Source organism: Panulirus ornatus, chromosome 2, assembly GCF_036320965.1.
Source record: "Panulirus ornatus isolate Po-2019 chromosome 2, ASM3632096v1, whole genome shotgun sequence".
Lineage (NCBI taxonomy): Eukaryota > Metazoa > Arthropoda > Malacostraca > Decapoda > Palinuridae > Panulirus > Panulirus ornatus.
The window spans coordinates 31,073,665-31,089,838 of record NC_092225.1 but is presented as its reverse complement, the minus strand read 5'-3'; the positions used below and the strand labels follow the sequence as shown (position 1 = coordinate 31,089,838).

Sequence of the window (16,174 nt, the reverse complement as noted above, 5' to 3'; positions counted from 1 at the left end):
ATTTTGATAATCTGATAATTATGTAATATATATCAACTAGAGAGGAATCTTAAATTGTCACAAACTAATGCCTGTATAACCACAACAGGCAGCTCCTGATGACGCTGAGGTTGCTGGTGTCAAGACTCCCAAGACATACATAAATTTCGCCCGTGCTCTTGATCGTCTGTGCCGTGCCTTCTTCCCTGGAGTGTTCCTGGTGTTCAACCTGATCTACTGGCCTTACTACCTCATACAGCAGAGAATGGCTCTTGAGGTGCCTGTTGTTTAGATTCTTGCTGCATTCAGTGATAGTGTGTGCACACTCATGACCTCGTAACCAACCACACAAAAATGGATTTGGGAAGCTAGAGGATGTTGGTACCTACAGTTACTTTAAGGATTGAAGTAGCTATATGGTCAGCGACATGTAACTTTTTTTTGTGAAAGCACCTTACATATATATTTACCAATGCTGCCTTAACCTTATACTTTTAAAATGTTAAGTACTTCATATGATATCAATTAATTCCCTCCTTTTAAGATTTTAGGCTGTGATACTTTAGATTAAAATTTTTGAACACCTAAGGAACCTGTAAGTATAAATATGGTTGTATTTGTATGTGGCCTTTTCTGTCTGTTTTCCTGGCACTACCTTGCTGATGCAGGGAATAGTGATGTTGTTTCCTTTGGGGTTGGATGGCGCCAGAAATGGATGAAGGCAAACAAGTGTGAATATGTACATGTATATATAAGTATATGTCTGTGTATGTGTATCTTTAAGTTGGTATGTATATGTATGTGTATGTGTGCATATGTATATGTGTGGATATGAGTGGATGGATCGTTCTTCATCTGTTTCCCGATGCTACCTCGCTGATGCAGGAAATTGCGATCAAGTATAATAGATAATATATATATATATATATATATATATATATTTTTTTTTTTTTTTTTTTTTTTTTTATACTTTGTCGCTGTCTCCCGTGTTTGCGAGGTAGCGCAAGGAAACAGACGAAAGAAATGGCCCCCCCCCATACACATGTACATACACACGTCCACACACGCAAATATACATACCTACACAGCTTTCCATGGTTTACCCCAGACGCTTCACATGCCTTGCTTCAATCCACTGACAGCACGTCAACCCCTGTATACCACATGACTCCAATTCACTCTATTTCTTGCCCTCCTTTCACCCTCCTGCATGTTCAGGCCCCGATCACACAAAATCTTTTTCACTCCATCTTTCCACCTCCAATTTGGTCTCCCTCTTCTCCTCGTTCCCTCCACCTCCGACACATATATCCTCTTGGTCAATCTCTCCTCACTCATTCTCTCCATGTGCCCAAACCATTTCAAAACACCCTCTTCTGCTCTCTCAACCACGCTCTTTTTATTTCCACACATCTCTCTTACCCTTACGTTACTTACTCGATCAAACCACCTCACACCACACATTGTCCTCAAACATCTCATTTCCAGCACATCCATCCTCCTGCGCACATCTCTATCCATAGCCCACGCCTCGCAACCATACAACATTGTTGGAACCACTATTCCCTCAAACATACCCATTTTTGCTTTCCGAGATAATGTTCTCGACTTCCACACATTTTTCAAGGCTCCCAAAATTTTCGCCCCCTCCCCCACCCTATGATCCACATCCGCTTCCATGGTTCCATCCGCAGACAGATCCACTCCCAGATATCTAAAACACTTCACTTCCTCCAGTTTTTCTCCATTCAAACTCACCTCCCAATTGACTTGACCCTCACCCCTACTGTACCTAATAACCTTGCTCTTATTCACATTTACTCTCAACTTTCTTCTTCCACACACTTTACCAAACTCAGTCACCAGCTTCTGCAGTTTCTCACATGAATCAGCCACCAGCGCTGTATCATCAGCGAACAACAACTGACTCACTTCCCAAGCTCTCTCATCCCCAACAGACTTCATACTTGCCCCTCTTTCCAGGACTCTTGCATTTACCTCCCTTACAACCCCATCCATAAACAAATTAAACAACCATAGAATATAAAAATATAAATATATATATTTTTTTTTTTTTTTTTTTTTTTTTTATACTTTGTCGCTGTCTCCCGCGTATTGCGAGGTAGCGCAAGGAAACAGACGAAAGAAATGGCCCAACCCCCCCCCATACACATGTACATACACACGTCCACACACACAAATATACATACCTACACAGCTTTCCATGGTTTACCCCGGACGCTTCACATGCCTTGATTCAATCCACTGACAGCACGTCAACCCCTGTATACCACATCGCTCCAATTCACTCTATTCCTTGCCCTCCTTTCACCCTCCTGCATGTTCAGGCCCCGATCACACAAAATCTTTTTCACTCCATCTTTCCACCTCCAATTTGGTCTCCCTCTTCTCCTCGTTCCCTCCACCTCCGACACATATATCCTCTTGGTCAATCTTTCCTCACTCATTCTCTCCATGTGCCCAAACCATTTTAAAACACTCTCTTCTGCTCTCTCAACCACGCTCTTTTTATTTCCACACCTCTCTCTTACCCTTACGTTACTTACTCGATCAAACCACCTCACACCACACATTGTCCTCAAACATCTCATTTCCAGCACATCCATCCTCCTGCGCACAACTCTATCCATAGCCCACGCCTCGCAACCATACAACATTGTTGGAACTACTATTCCTTCAAACATACCCATTTTTGCTTTCCGGGATAATGTTCTCGACTTCCACACATTTTTCAAGGCTCCCAAAATTTTCGCCCCCTCCCCCACCCTATGATCCACTTCCGCTTCCATATATATATATATATATATATATATATATATATATATATATATATGTATATATATATATATATCTGTCAGCGGATGGAACCATGGAAGCGGAAGTGGATCATAGGGTGGGGGAGGGGGCGAAAATTTTGGGAGCCTTGAAAAATGTGTGGAAGTCGAGAACATTATCTCGGAAAGCAAAAATGGGTATGTTTGAAGGAATAGTGGTTCCAACAATGTTGTATGGTTGCGAGGCGTGGGCTATGGATAGAGTTGTGCGCAGGAGGATGGACGTGCTGGAAATGAGATGTTTGAGGAAAATGTGTGGTGTGAGGTGGTTTGATCGAGTAAGTAACGTAAGGGTAAGAGAGATGTGTGGAAATAAAAAGAGCGTGGTTGAGAGAGCAGAAGAGGGTGTTTTGAAATGGTTTGGGCACATGGAGAGAATGAGTGAGGAAAGATTGACCAAGAGGATATATGTGTCGGAGGTGGAGGGAACGAGGAGAAGAGGGAGACCAAATTGGAGGTGGAAAGATGGAGTGAAAAAGATTTTGTGTGATCGGGGCCTGAACATGCAGGAGGGTGAAAGGAGGGCAAGGAATAGAGTGAATTGGAGCGATGTGGTATACAGGGGTTGACGTGCTGTCAGTGGATTGAATCAAGGCATGTGAAGCGTCTGGGGTAAACCATGGAAAGCTGTGTAGGTATGTATATTTGCGTGTGTGGACGTGTGTATGTACATGTGTATGGGGGGGGGGGCCATTTCTTTCGTCTGTTTCCTTGCGCTACCTCGCAAACGCGGGAGACAGCGACTGGAAATCCTCCCCTCTCGTTTTTTTTTTTTTTTTTTTAATTTTCCAAAAGAAGGAACAGAGAATTGGGCCAGGTGAGGGTATTCCCTCAAAGGCCCAGTCCTCTGTTCTTAACGCTACCTCGCTAATGCGGGAAATGGCGAACAGTTTGAAAGAAAAGATATATATATATATATATATATATATATATATATTCTTTCTTTTTTCTTTAAACTTGGTTGCTGTCTCATGAAACATCTTGTAACATTGTTCCAGACTCTGACTCTGGAATACCACTTCCCAACTTGTAGTCCTGAAGTCTTTGTTTAGATCTTTAACAGTCTATTTATGTGAGAGAAAGGGGAATCATCATCTTTAAGTATGCAGGATTTCCTGTTGTTACTTCTCCCTTTATATATTGTTTAGACTGTCCAGACTACCTTCAGTATTTCTTAAAACTTTTAGTTACCCCTTGTTAAGCATACCTGTCCTCTTCCTCCGTTTCTCTTTTCAGGAAAGTTTTTCTCTACTATTTCAGTGATATCAAACCTCATATCTCTAAAGGTAATTGAATTTTTATAATGCCGCTCTTTTCTTTTTACTAGCAGACTTCCCACGCTCACATACATTACATTTAGTCCAACATTAGCACTGCTTAATATGCCTGACCTCTCTGTATTAGTGGTAGGGCTTACCTGCTCTCTCTTACCTCTTTTGATGCCCTTTAGTTTTTGTCTTCCTGCTGATTCTTTCTTTCTCTCATGTCTTTCCTTAGCTCTGTTTCCATTGACAACCATCCCACCAAATATTTTGCTGTTAGCAAGTTTCTTACCCTGCTTAAGTACCTCCTGTCTATATATCTATATTTTGAAAGTAATATTCACTGAACCTCTTATATATTGACTGTTCCCAAACTCTTTGTTTCCATTATCTCAGAAAAAATGCATTCACCATGTCTGTGGTCTCCAGTAGTTTTCTTGCCTGTATTTCTTCACTACTGTTTCATCTCTTGTTGGATTATGGTTTTCTTTCTGTCTTTGTTTGTGTTAGTGTATGTGTATGTATTTGTACATAAACTCTTCAGCCTACATCTCTCTTATTCTGTTAGTCAAAACAGAGTGAATTCCAAAAGCTGGGTTTTATAAACAGTTCCCTATTTCCTGCAATTAAATGTGAACTAATAGATTATGACTATAAATTATTCCTAATCTCTATATGTGTTCTGTGTAAAACACTCAACTTTTGCCATATTTTCTCCCATATAGCAATGAAGAATGAGACAGCAAGTGAACTGAATCATCCTTTCGTCAACATAATCAGTTGGATACCTCACGGAAAACAACACCTACTGAGCTGCAGTATAGTAACATGCTGTCTTGTTACTTGCTAAGCATACCCACTTCACTAAATGCATGGGGTTGCAACAGAAGAGGAGGTTTTTGGCTAAGGGAATTAGGTTAACTGTAACATGACTCTCTCTCTCTCTCTCTCTCTCTCTCTCTCTCTCTCTCTCTCTCTCTCTCTCTCTCTCTCTCTCTCTCTCTCTTGTAGTTGGAAGGTTGAACCACCGATGTATGTACATTTTTATCCCATGTGTTGACAACAAGATGTGTATGGAAGTTATCTACCTCTTATGCAAGATATTGAAGAAGAACAGCAACATGAAATGTCAGAGGAATGAGATACCCATAGCTCATACTTCACATATTTTCCAGCAACTTTATATGAAGTCCTTAAATGAGGTTGTGAGGATGGATTTGGTGCAGAGATATAAAAGCTCTCCAAACATTAGAACTCATTCACTGAAAAGCTGAAATCACTGTTGTACTGGACCACTGACAAGGGCTCACATAAATCACATGCTAAAACTTATCCTGTATGTTTACAGCAGTATGATTAACAGACATTGATACCTCATTGTTTCCTTTGCTGTGCGTATCTCTGGTCTGCAATTGAGTGGCAGTGTGGCAAGATCTATTCATTGATTCCAGAATTACTTCTTTTGCTGGTATTCTTGATAATGCAGGATTTAATGCACAAAAGAGCATATGCCGATACCCCATTACACAACAGTATAAATAGCATTTCAATTAAGCTTATATCAGTAATTATTTACTCAGGCCTCAATGTGCCCCAACCACACTGAGGAAACTGAGATTGCACAGTGTTTCCACTTGGAGGCAAAGCACAACGATCACTATAGTTATGCAAGTGATTAATTGATATTAACCTTCATTATGTGGCTGATTGTCTCATCCTTTAAAAGGAACAAAGCAAATCTAAGCTCCATAGTTCCCTTATGAATAGTATGTTGGTGTATTTGAGTTAATAGAAGTACTTTTTTTTAGGCTGTATATTAATGCATGGATGAGTAGAGATGTTATATGTACGACTTCAAAATGTCTTCAGGTGAACAGTAATAATCCGGTCTCATCAGTGACTGCTAATCACTTTTTGTAACAGAAGACACGACTGTATTATATCCAACAAAAGACACACTGCTGTATATCCAGAAGACACAGTACTGTATATCCAATGGAAGACAGTGCTCTCTGTCCAGCATGATACACACTGCTCTTTATCCAGCATAATACACACTGCTATACATGCAATAGAAGATATTTCTGTTCTATATCCAACGGAGGACACCCTGTTTTGTAGCCAACAGGAGACACACTGCTTTATATCCAAAAGAAGGCACACTGCTCTACATCCAACAGAAGACACACAGCTCTGTATCCAACAGAGTACATGCTGCAGTATATGTAACAGAACACATACTGCTCCGTATCTAACAGAAGACACACTACTTTATATCCAAAGGGAGACATACTACTCATTATCAAACAGGAGACTCTGCTCCTTATCCAACAAAAGACACATTGCTCTATACCCAATAGAAGACGTAATGCCTTATATTTAAAAGTAGGCACACTTCTCTTTATCCATCAAATGACACACAAAAGATGAAATGCTCTATATCTAACTCGCTTGTTCCACTTCTTTCAATCACTTACCAATACAGTCACTATCGAATTCACTCTGAAGTTTACATATTTGCGCCGGTATATATGGAGGGGCTATATGGGCCATTGCATGCTAGATCACAAATCATCAAAACTGTAATTTGCCATACTATAATGGATTACTTAATTCATAATTACTTTTTTGCTCTTGATATGATAATGTTATTCCCTTTTTGTGAGTTATCCCTCTGTCCTTGAGTGATGTGATCAGTCTTGATTTTGTTAAGGATTATGTGTGTTTAGATGAGATTATATGTGTTTATTGATAAGTTTTTCCACTAATTAATTAATTAATAAATAGCCAAGTATGAAACTCCCTCTAGAATTGTCCAGTGCAATGTGCTTCATAGTGTGTGCATTTTGTTGGACAGGTGTAAGGAAGGTGTTAATACAAGGTGTGTGTAAAACTGGTCATTGTTTACAAATTAGGTCATATTTCACTCTATGTACTTCAGACTGAGTGGAGTTTTTACTGTCTCCTTATTTCTTATCTGCAATTGTATTTTCACCAATATTGAATGTTTTTATATGCATCTTGTTCTTGTAAAGAACGAGTTAATGCTTCATTGTTACTGTAAATCATATTTATATAAAGATTCAACATTTATGTGGAATTTTCTCTGAATCTACCTAAAGAATGGTTGTTTAGCTGAAGAAAATCCAGGAGACCAAACCAATTTAACCAATCATTTGCTTCTAAAAGCTGTTTTATTTGCTAAGACACACACACACACACACACACACACATAGTACAATCAATATAAATATATTTATTTATTTACTTTGTTGCTGTCTCCCGTGTTAGCGAGGTAGCGCAAGGAAACAGACGAAAGAATGGCCCAACCATACACATGTACACGTCCACACACGCAAATATACACACACACACACATATACATATATACACATTTACATAATTCATACTGTCTGCCTTTATTCATTCCCATCGCCACCCCGCCACACATGAAATAACAACCCCCTCCCCCCACATGTACGCGAGGTAGCGCTAGGAAAGACAACAAAGGCCACATTCGTTCACACTCAGTCTCTAGCTGTCATGTATAATGCACTGAAACCACTGCTCCCTTTGGATATATATATATATATATATATATATATATATATATATATATATATATATATATATATATATATTTTCCCTGGGGATTGGGGACAAAGAATACTTCCCGCGTATTCCCTGCGTGTCGTAAAAGGCGACTAAAAGGGGAGGGAGCGGGGGGCTGGAAATCCTCCCCTCCTTTTTTTTTTTTTTTTTCCAAAAGAAGGAACAGAGAATTGGGCCAGGTGAGGGTATTCCCTCAAAGGCCCAGTCCTCTGTTCTTAACGCTACCTCGCTAATGCGGGAAATGGCGAACAGTTTGAAAGAAAGAAAGAATATATATATATGAAGGCAGCAAGTATGAATACGTACATGTGTATATATGTATATGTATGTGTACGTTGAAATGTATAGGTGTGTGGGGGGGGGGGGTGTTTAAGTATACACATGCGCATGTGGGTGGGTTGGGCCATCCTTTCGTGTTTCCCTGCGATACCTCGCTAACGCAGAAGACAACGACAAAGTATAATGAAATATATATATATATATATATATATATATATATATATATATATATATATATATATATATATTTTTTTTTTTTTTTTTCATACTATTCGCCATTTCCCGCGATAGCGAGGTAGCGTTAAGAACAGAGGACTGGGCCTTTGAGGGAATACCCTCACCTGGCCCCCTTCTCTGTTCCTTCTTTTGGAAAATTAAAAAAAAAAAAAAACAAAACGAGAGGGGAGGATTTCCAGCCCCCCGCTCCCTTCCCTTTTAGTCGCCTTCTACGACACGCAGGGAATACGTGGGAAGTATTCTTTCTCCCCTATCCCCAGGGATAATATATATATATATATATATATATATATATATATATATATATATATATATATATATATATATATATATATATATATATATATATATATATATATATATCCGAGCTGGAGCCAGGTGCCCATTTTATCGGCCAACCCCGAGGGGTGGGTGAACAGCTGGGTTGACTTGGGACCGACTGCCGCAACAAGGCTTGAAACTATGCACTCGACCCTAGGCAGCCCGTGAATGTGTCACGTTCGGAAAAGCTAACTGCTACACCTTTTAAGAGCCGCGTCTGGCTTTAGAGCCAGAAGTTGGCCACCCCTGCTATACTGTATTTGATTGGGGGCTGGAAGCGAAATATTTAAGCCTGTACCTTAGCTTCTCTGTGGCGCTGCTTCCAACTACTCTACTTGGTAAGTTACGCCATATTTCAACAATCCTGTTGATGATATGAAAAACAATTATATAGGGACAAGGCAAGTTGACACTATTATATAACTCGAGAAAGTACATTTCTTAACTATTTAGAAGCACAGTCTTTTCAGATTTTAAACCTTGTGAATATTTCTTGTTTTTCCCGACGAGACCTAACACACCACTCCTCATTACCCCTCACACTTCACATTTTCATAGCAGACTCACTGCAAAGGGAAATCAGAGGGGATTACAACTCAAAACCATGGTTTTGTCCCTTCCTAGCTATACGTGGTGTGCTTCGCCGGTCATTAGGGTTGAAACCAAAACTGTGGCTATAGAAGGCACATTCTATTTGATCAACAAACGTTAAGGTTGTATTTGGGAGGGGAACCACCCCCGCCCCCATCATCCCTCACCTCCAGTGTAAGTGCCCATGGCCCTATTGTAACATGAATTACCACCCATATACCTCTCTTTTGTCTTTCGCTAACAACTTCATCCCACCACTAACTACTCATTCTCACCAACTCACCTCTCATCCTCGACATGCCGCACATACCGATAATACTGCTTCTCTTAATAACTCCCATTCCTGAGCTACTCCCCCAGTTTCGTTTACTCTATCCTTTTGCCTTTCTACACTCAATTTCTCCCCGTATTTCATCACGCAAGCCTCTTTCTCAAGCTTATTTTCACCGCTCTCTTCTCATTCACATCACTAGATCTTTTCAGAAATTTCGTCTCTACAAATCCTCATGATTACCTTCACCAAGGAATGATCAGACATACCACCAGCTGCTACTCTCTCTTCATATTCATCCTAGAGTACCTCTTTTGTCAATTACCATGTAATCCAGTAAAGTCCGCTTACCATCTTTCCCACTTCGCGTATACTCATGTACGTCACTTTTTAAACGAAGTATTCCCAATCACCAGTCATTTTTCAACAACCACACAAGCTGTTCACCTTACTGACTACCCCTTGACCCCCAGTTGTATCCTAAATTGCCACTAGTCACCCGTCATTAACACCCATCACTGCTAACACTGATACGCCACCCTTCATCATTATTCTCGTGGCTAAGTGCACAAGCACTAATCTTCCACCTCCGTGATACACTTTCATATTTAGCCACAACAGCCTGGAGTTCACACGCTCACACATTCCCACAACTCCATATACAGAATTACAACCCTTTCCTCAGCTCTCGCCCTCACACTAACTCCTAATCTTTTTACAAGACTCTCAAACCATTCTTCCACCTCACCCTCGAGCTTTGTTTCACTCAAAACTAGAATATCCAAATCTCTCTCTCTCTCTCTCTCTCTCTCTCTCTCTCTCTCTCTCTCTCTCTCTCTATCAAATACCTCCTATCCCTCCTTTCTACTCATCTTCATTACATCCAAAATACATTTGAACACTCCAGCCTTAGCTTGGGTATTCACTGTTAATTTTCTTCCCACTTTAGGTATGATAAATTCTAGACAATGTAAATTCCCATGTATACTTGAAAGTTCGTTGCTAATTTTTCGCCAAAAGAGTAGAATCATTTGTAGCACTGATGGTACTCTACCGTAAACTGAGGAGAGACAAGGAAGAAAGTAATTCAAACTTGAAATTAACAAAAATCGGGATCCCGAGGACGGAGTTAGCCAGATAAGGTAGTGGTAATTCCTGCCCCTGCCACCAGATGGCCCTGCCAGACACAAACACTGATACACTGTCAACATCCTCAGTCTGACTCATCTGTCATTCCTTGACTCGGTATTCTTATCATTTTCAATGGATGGCCACGTTAATATTGACAGAGATGATAAAGTGGTGACAGTAGAAGATGGTGTTAATAAAGGAGGGAAAAGGAAGAGGAGGTCCCAGAACCAAGAAGATTTGTCAGGCGGGCAGCCACCCACTCAACATATCCAGCCAGGAGCCCAGGTAAACCTCTTGCTCTGTTTTCCAGAGTTCATTTAACTTGATTTTTAGGAACAAGTTTTAGCGATACTTTCGGTTACGGTGATACCTAAATGGTCAATAAAAAATTTGACCTTAATAGGTAATGCTTCATGTTTTGGTGATTAGTTAATAGGAAAGGTTTATAAAAGATGTTGTGTGTTTAATGAAATTGTGAAATCAAAATGTGTAGTGTGTAGGCAGGGGCAAGGTTACGAATGTGGTAGTCATGTTATACAAATTAATTTTGATAATTTGGACTTTTCTCAGAACACTTTTTTAACTCGATTTTTGTACTTTTTTGTTGAAAGTTCATAACATTCCAGTCTACCTGCACCACAGAGCTAAATGTGGAATCACACAAGTTTTGCTTTGCAAATTCGCAGAATATATTGTAAGTGGCCGAGCGAGACTGGGATCATCACCAGTATGTACAAGTTGGTGTTTGTTTTTTAGTTTAGGTTTTGTTTGGATGAAATTGCTTTTTTATGGTTACTAATATCTTTTGAAAGATTCTAACCTTCATTTTTGTCACAGTTAGGTGAATGTGCAAAACTGTAAAGTTACCTCTAAGTCTATGATGATGGTGATATTAGAGAAGGCATGAATTCAAGGAAAATGTTGGGGTAGATAATGCCAAAGTAAGTGAAATAATTGTTGAAATCAGCACCTGAAAACTTGATAGCAAGAGTTTAGTATGGCTTCACATTGCTATTAGCTTGGATATTTAATGATTTCGTTTTAGCTATGCTATTTTAGGGAGATGGGTGAATGCTTGGATTACAGAGGTACAGGTGTTGGTATACTTGTTGATGATGATGGGACAATGGTTATTAAGAGGGTGGCGGCATACACAGTGCAGATTGGAGAGCAGTATTAAGATGAAAGTGATACCTTATGGAAGATGTTACAAATGTAGTATACAAGAGGAAAGCATCAAATGCAGTGTGGAGTTTTCATCCTGCTTGAGTGAAACATGAGGAAGAGGTGCAATGAAGGAAGAGACTATAAAGATATGTATGTAGATAATGCTAATGTGGATTGCTGCACAGCAGTATGTTGTAACCCAAGGTGTTTTTAGAATATTTTATGTGGTCATCATGTTGTAATTACAAGATCACACACAAAAAAATTGGTCTAGATAATCTAAGGGATTTACCAGTTGATATATTAAAAGTTTTACTGTACCAAGTAGGTCTGGAATCCATGAAATACATAGAATATTTATAAAGTACCTTAGATGAATGATGCTTTATGATGTACTTTGGAAATTGATTGAGGTTTTTATTGCAGTATGATGGAGGTTTGGCACTAGATTCAGAGACTGCCTACTCAAATGATCATATGCAGGAAGATGCTCAACCAGGAACAGTGAGGCAACATCAGAGAAGTGGAGAAGACAGGACTCATGGAGAACGCCAGGAACGAGATGGACCTGTACCTGGAGGAGGAAGAGGGACTATATCAGTAAATGTTTTACTAATGTACATTTATACATAAATTTGCAATGACTAGAGTCAGCCCATAATGAAGATGATGAATATTGTTTCAGTTTGATGAGGATTTTATTAAACTTATGGATGTGAAGGTATTTTTGATGATGAATTTGTCAAACACATTGGTATATTGGTGAAGGAAGATGTGCTGAGATTAGTGTTGGATGTAAATTGTCAGTGGTCTTGGATATGATGGTGGCATTGGTAGACATAATGCATGATATTAGTGATGGATGAAATTCTGGCAGTGGTTAATGTAGATATATCGATGGTTTTTATGTAGTAGTTTGATGCATCTGTTAAAGAAAGTGATGGAGATGGTGTTCATTGTATTGATAGATGCCAAGTAGTTTTTGTAGGAATATGAGAAGGGATGATGATGATGATAATAATGAAAATGATAATACTTAAGTAATGATGATGATGATGATGATAATAGGATAATAGTAATAATAATGATAATAATGATACTTATTATTATTATCTATTTATTTATTTTTTTGTACTTAATTGCCGTCTCCTGCATTAGCGAGGTAGCACAAGGAATGGCCCAACCCACCCACATACACATATACATACATAAACGCCCACATACGCACATATACATGCATATACATTTCAACGTATACATACACATACACAGACATGTACATATATACACGTGTACATATTCATACTTACTGCCTTCACATATTCCCGTCGCCACCCCACCACACATGAAACAGCATCCCCCCCTTCCAGTGATGTAACGCCAGGAAAAGACAAAAAAGGCTGCATTCGTTCACAGTCTCTAGCTGTCCTGTGTAATGCACCGAAACCACAGCTCCCTTTCCACATCCAGGCCCCATATACCTTTCCAGTGGTTTACCCCAGACGCTTCACATACCCTGGTTCAATCCACTGGCAGCACGTCGACCCCAGTATACCACATAATTCCAATTCACTTTACTGCTTGCCCGCCTTTCACCCTTCTGTATGTTCAGGCCTTGATCGCTCAACATCTTTTTCACTCTGTCCTTCCACCTCCAGTTTGGTCTCCTGCTTCCCCTTCCCTCCACCGCTGACACATATATCCTCTTTGTCAATCTTTCCTCACTCATTCTCTCCATGTGACCAAACCATTTCAACTCACCCTCATCTACTCTCTCAACCACACTCTTTTTATTTCCACACCTCTCTCTTACCCTTTCATTACTTACTCGATCAAACCACTTTACACCAAATATTGTCCTCAAACACTTCATTTCCAACACATCCACCCTCCTCCACACAACTCTATCTGTAGTCCATGCCTCACCACCATATAACATTGTTAGAACCACTATTCCTTCAAACATACCCATTTTTGCTCTCCAAGATAATGTTCTTTACCTTCCACACATTCTTCAACGCTCCCAGAACCTTCGCCACCTCCCCCTCCCTGTGACTCACTTCCGCTTCCATGGTTCCATCCGCTGCTGAGTCCACTTTCAGGTATCTAAAACACTTCACTTCCTCTAGTTTATCTCCATTCAAACACCTTCCAATTAACTTGTCCCTCAACCCTACTGAACCTAATAACCTTGCTCTTATTCACATTTACTCTCAACTTTCTTCTTTCACACACTTTACCAAATGACAATAGTAATGATAATGATAATACTCTTTCATTTAAGTCATGATGAACTTCACTTACATTATCTTGTTAGGCTTGAATGTATGGCCAACCCCTACACATAATATGTTTTTGCTGCTGAAGTATTTCATCTGTATCTAAAGTTCTCTAATACTTTCATTGTAAGATTAAGAAATGCCATTAATGAGAGTGGTTTGAAGTTTAACTCAATTCAAGAATTATGTTATACTTTGTTTCCTCCTTGGAAGGTTCCTGGGATTAAATTTTACTGGGAGTGGATTAAACAGCCAAAGACATTATTGCTTCACTAATAACAGAAATGAATTCTTTGAATGATATTGTTCATGCAAAAAAGAACAAATATATTTAATGATGGCTCAGAATTTGATGAAGCCTTGCCATAACTATTGATCAAGATTCTCATGTACCAAAACAACATACAGAATCTTCCATATTATTGCAGAACCGTAAGTTATTCAAAGCTACAGTCTGATTAATTTAGTGGTTTCCTTAGGAGAAACTTACAGTCTACTCCAGTTCTCAGAATGCACTTCATGCCACATCGTGATATGCTCCAGTGTATCCCATAATTCACAAAGTCCAGGGTTGAATTGTAAGAATTCACTCAAAGCATAAGAGGGCAGAATACAACTCACATTCCTAATCACCTTGAATGGACAGTCTTTAAAGAAGTAATCCAAACTAATTAGCCAGAGTTGAGTGTATAAATGATTATGAAATCCTGCAAAATATTAAAACTAATTCTGAGACATTTCTTGTGATCTAAAGGAGGAATGCCATCAGAGTGATGAGCTCTATTGGTATCAAGGAATCTTAAAGTAGATTACATTGTTATACATAGATTAAAGGATTATGACCTTAAAACATTAATAAGCTAAAAATCACAGAAACTTTATGCAGTTGGTAAACTGTTAACTGTTTAGTGTTTTTTCTTGTTTACACCAAGTACACATTCACTTTGTTAGAGGTAGCATGTTCGATTTGGCATTTTATTTTCATGTAAAAGAATTGGTAAATGGCAGAGTTTGAACTCTCTTAATTCAGTTAGTATAGGTAATATTGCTAATCTCTTGCATTTGCTCTGCAATGTATATATATGAAGTGAGCAATATTTTTTCAGTTTCAGGAATTAAGACAAAATCCACGTCAAGTAGGAGAGTGGGAAGAGGTGGAGGAGGAGGAAGAGGAACTAAAGTATGGGGCACAGCATGTCATAAAATTGTTCATTCCTGTATCTCTGTGCATGCTGGTGGTTGTTGCCACTGTATCATCAGTTACTTTTTACACAGAGAAAGGGATATACTTGTAAGTCTGCATTTTTATTTTGTCATATGTAAAAACACTTGATATGCTTATCTCTAGTGGTCAGGGTTTGAGTTATGATTGTGGAGTGGGATTGGGTGGAGTGAATGGTTTTTTTAAACTGTCTAAACTGAATTTATCCATTTCAGTATGTGATATTTATGTTTTTTGTTATAATTAGTCGTTATATTAACTATTACACTGTTTTCAATCTAGGTAGATCTCACTTTTATGGCATGCTAAAGATGTGAAAACTTGATGTTCTTAGTAAGGTGGCCATTAGTGGCTGGAATATCATAAGAATCTAATAGTATTTTGCTTTGATATCATTCTGTGTACAGAATGGAAAAAGGTGAGAACAATGGAAGTAAGGGGAGTCGGGGAGGAATGGGATGTATTTAGGGAATCAGTGATGGATTGCGCAAAAGATGCTTGTGGCATGAGAAGAGTGGGAGGTGGGCTGTTTAGAAAGGGTAGTGAGTGGTGGGATGAAGAAGTAAGAGTATTAGTGAAAGAGAAGAGAGAGGCATTTGGACGATTTTTGCAGGGAAAAAATGCAATTGAGTGGGAGAAGTATAAAAGAAAGAGACAGGAGGTCAAGAGAAAGGTGCAAGAGGTGAAAAAAAGGGCAAATGAGAGTTGGGGTGAGAGACTATCAGTAAATTTTAGGGAGAATAAAAAGATGTTCTGGAAGGAGGTAAATAGGGTGCGTAAGACAAGGGAGCAAATGGGAACTTCAGTGAAGGGCGTAAATGGGGAGGTGATAACAAGTAGCGGTGATGTGAGAAGGAGATGGAATGAGTATTTTGAAGGTTTGTTGAATGTGTCTGATGACAGAGTGGCAGATATAGGGTGTTTTGGTCGAGGTGGTGTGCAAAGTGAGAGGGTTAGGGAAAATGATT

General features: G+C 39.2%; 2 protein-coding genes across 2 annotated transcripts in view; both read left to right on the top strand.

Annotated features, from left to right (window-relative positions):
* LOC139752113 (glycine receptor subunit alpha-2-like) overlaps window positions 1–7,184 on the top strand; it is an 80,667-nt gene extending 73,483 nt beyond the window's left edge. The window contains exons 13-14 of the mRNA XM_071668022.1: window positions 89–256; window positions 4,822–7,184. Coding sequence (XP_071524123.1) covers window positions 89–256; window positions 4,822–4,827 — 174 coding nt within the window. The 3' untranslated portion in view covers window positions 4,828–7,184. The remainder of the gene's footprint in view (window positions 1–88; window positions 257–4,821) is intronic.
* A 3,384-nt stretch (window positions 7,185–10,568) lies between these two features.
* The window catches only part of Psn (presenilin), a 29,487-nt gene continuing 23,881 nt past the window's right edge, over window positions 10,569–16,174 (top strand). Inside the window, exons 1-3 of the mRNA XM_071674378.1 lie at window positions 10,569–10,823; window positions 12,132–12,305; window positions 15,091–15,275. Coding sequence (XP_071530479.1) covers window positions 10,671–10,823; window positions 12,132–12,305; window positions 15,091–15,275 — 512 coding nt within the window. The 5' untranslated portion in view covers window positions 10,569–10,670. The remainder of the gene's footprint in view (window positions 10,824–12,131; window positions 12,306–15,090; window positions 15,276–16,174) is intronic.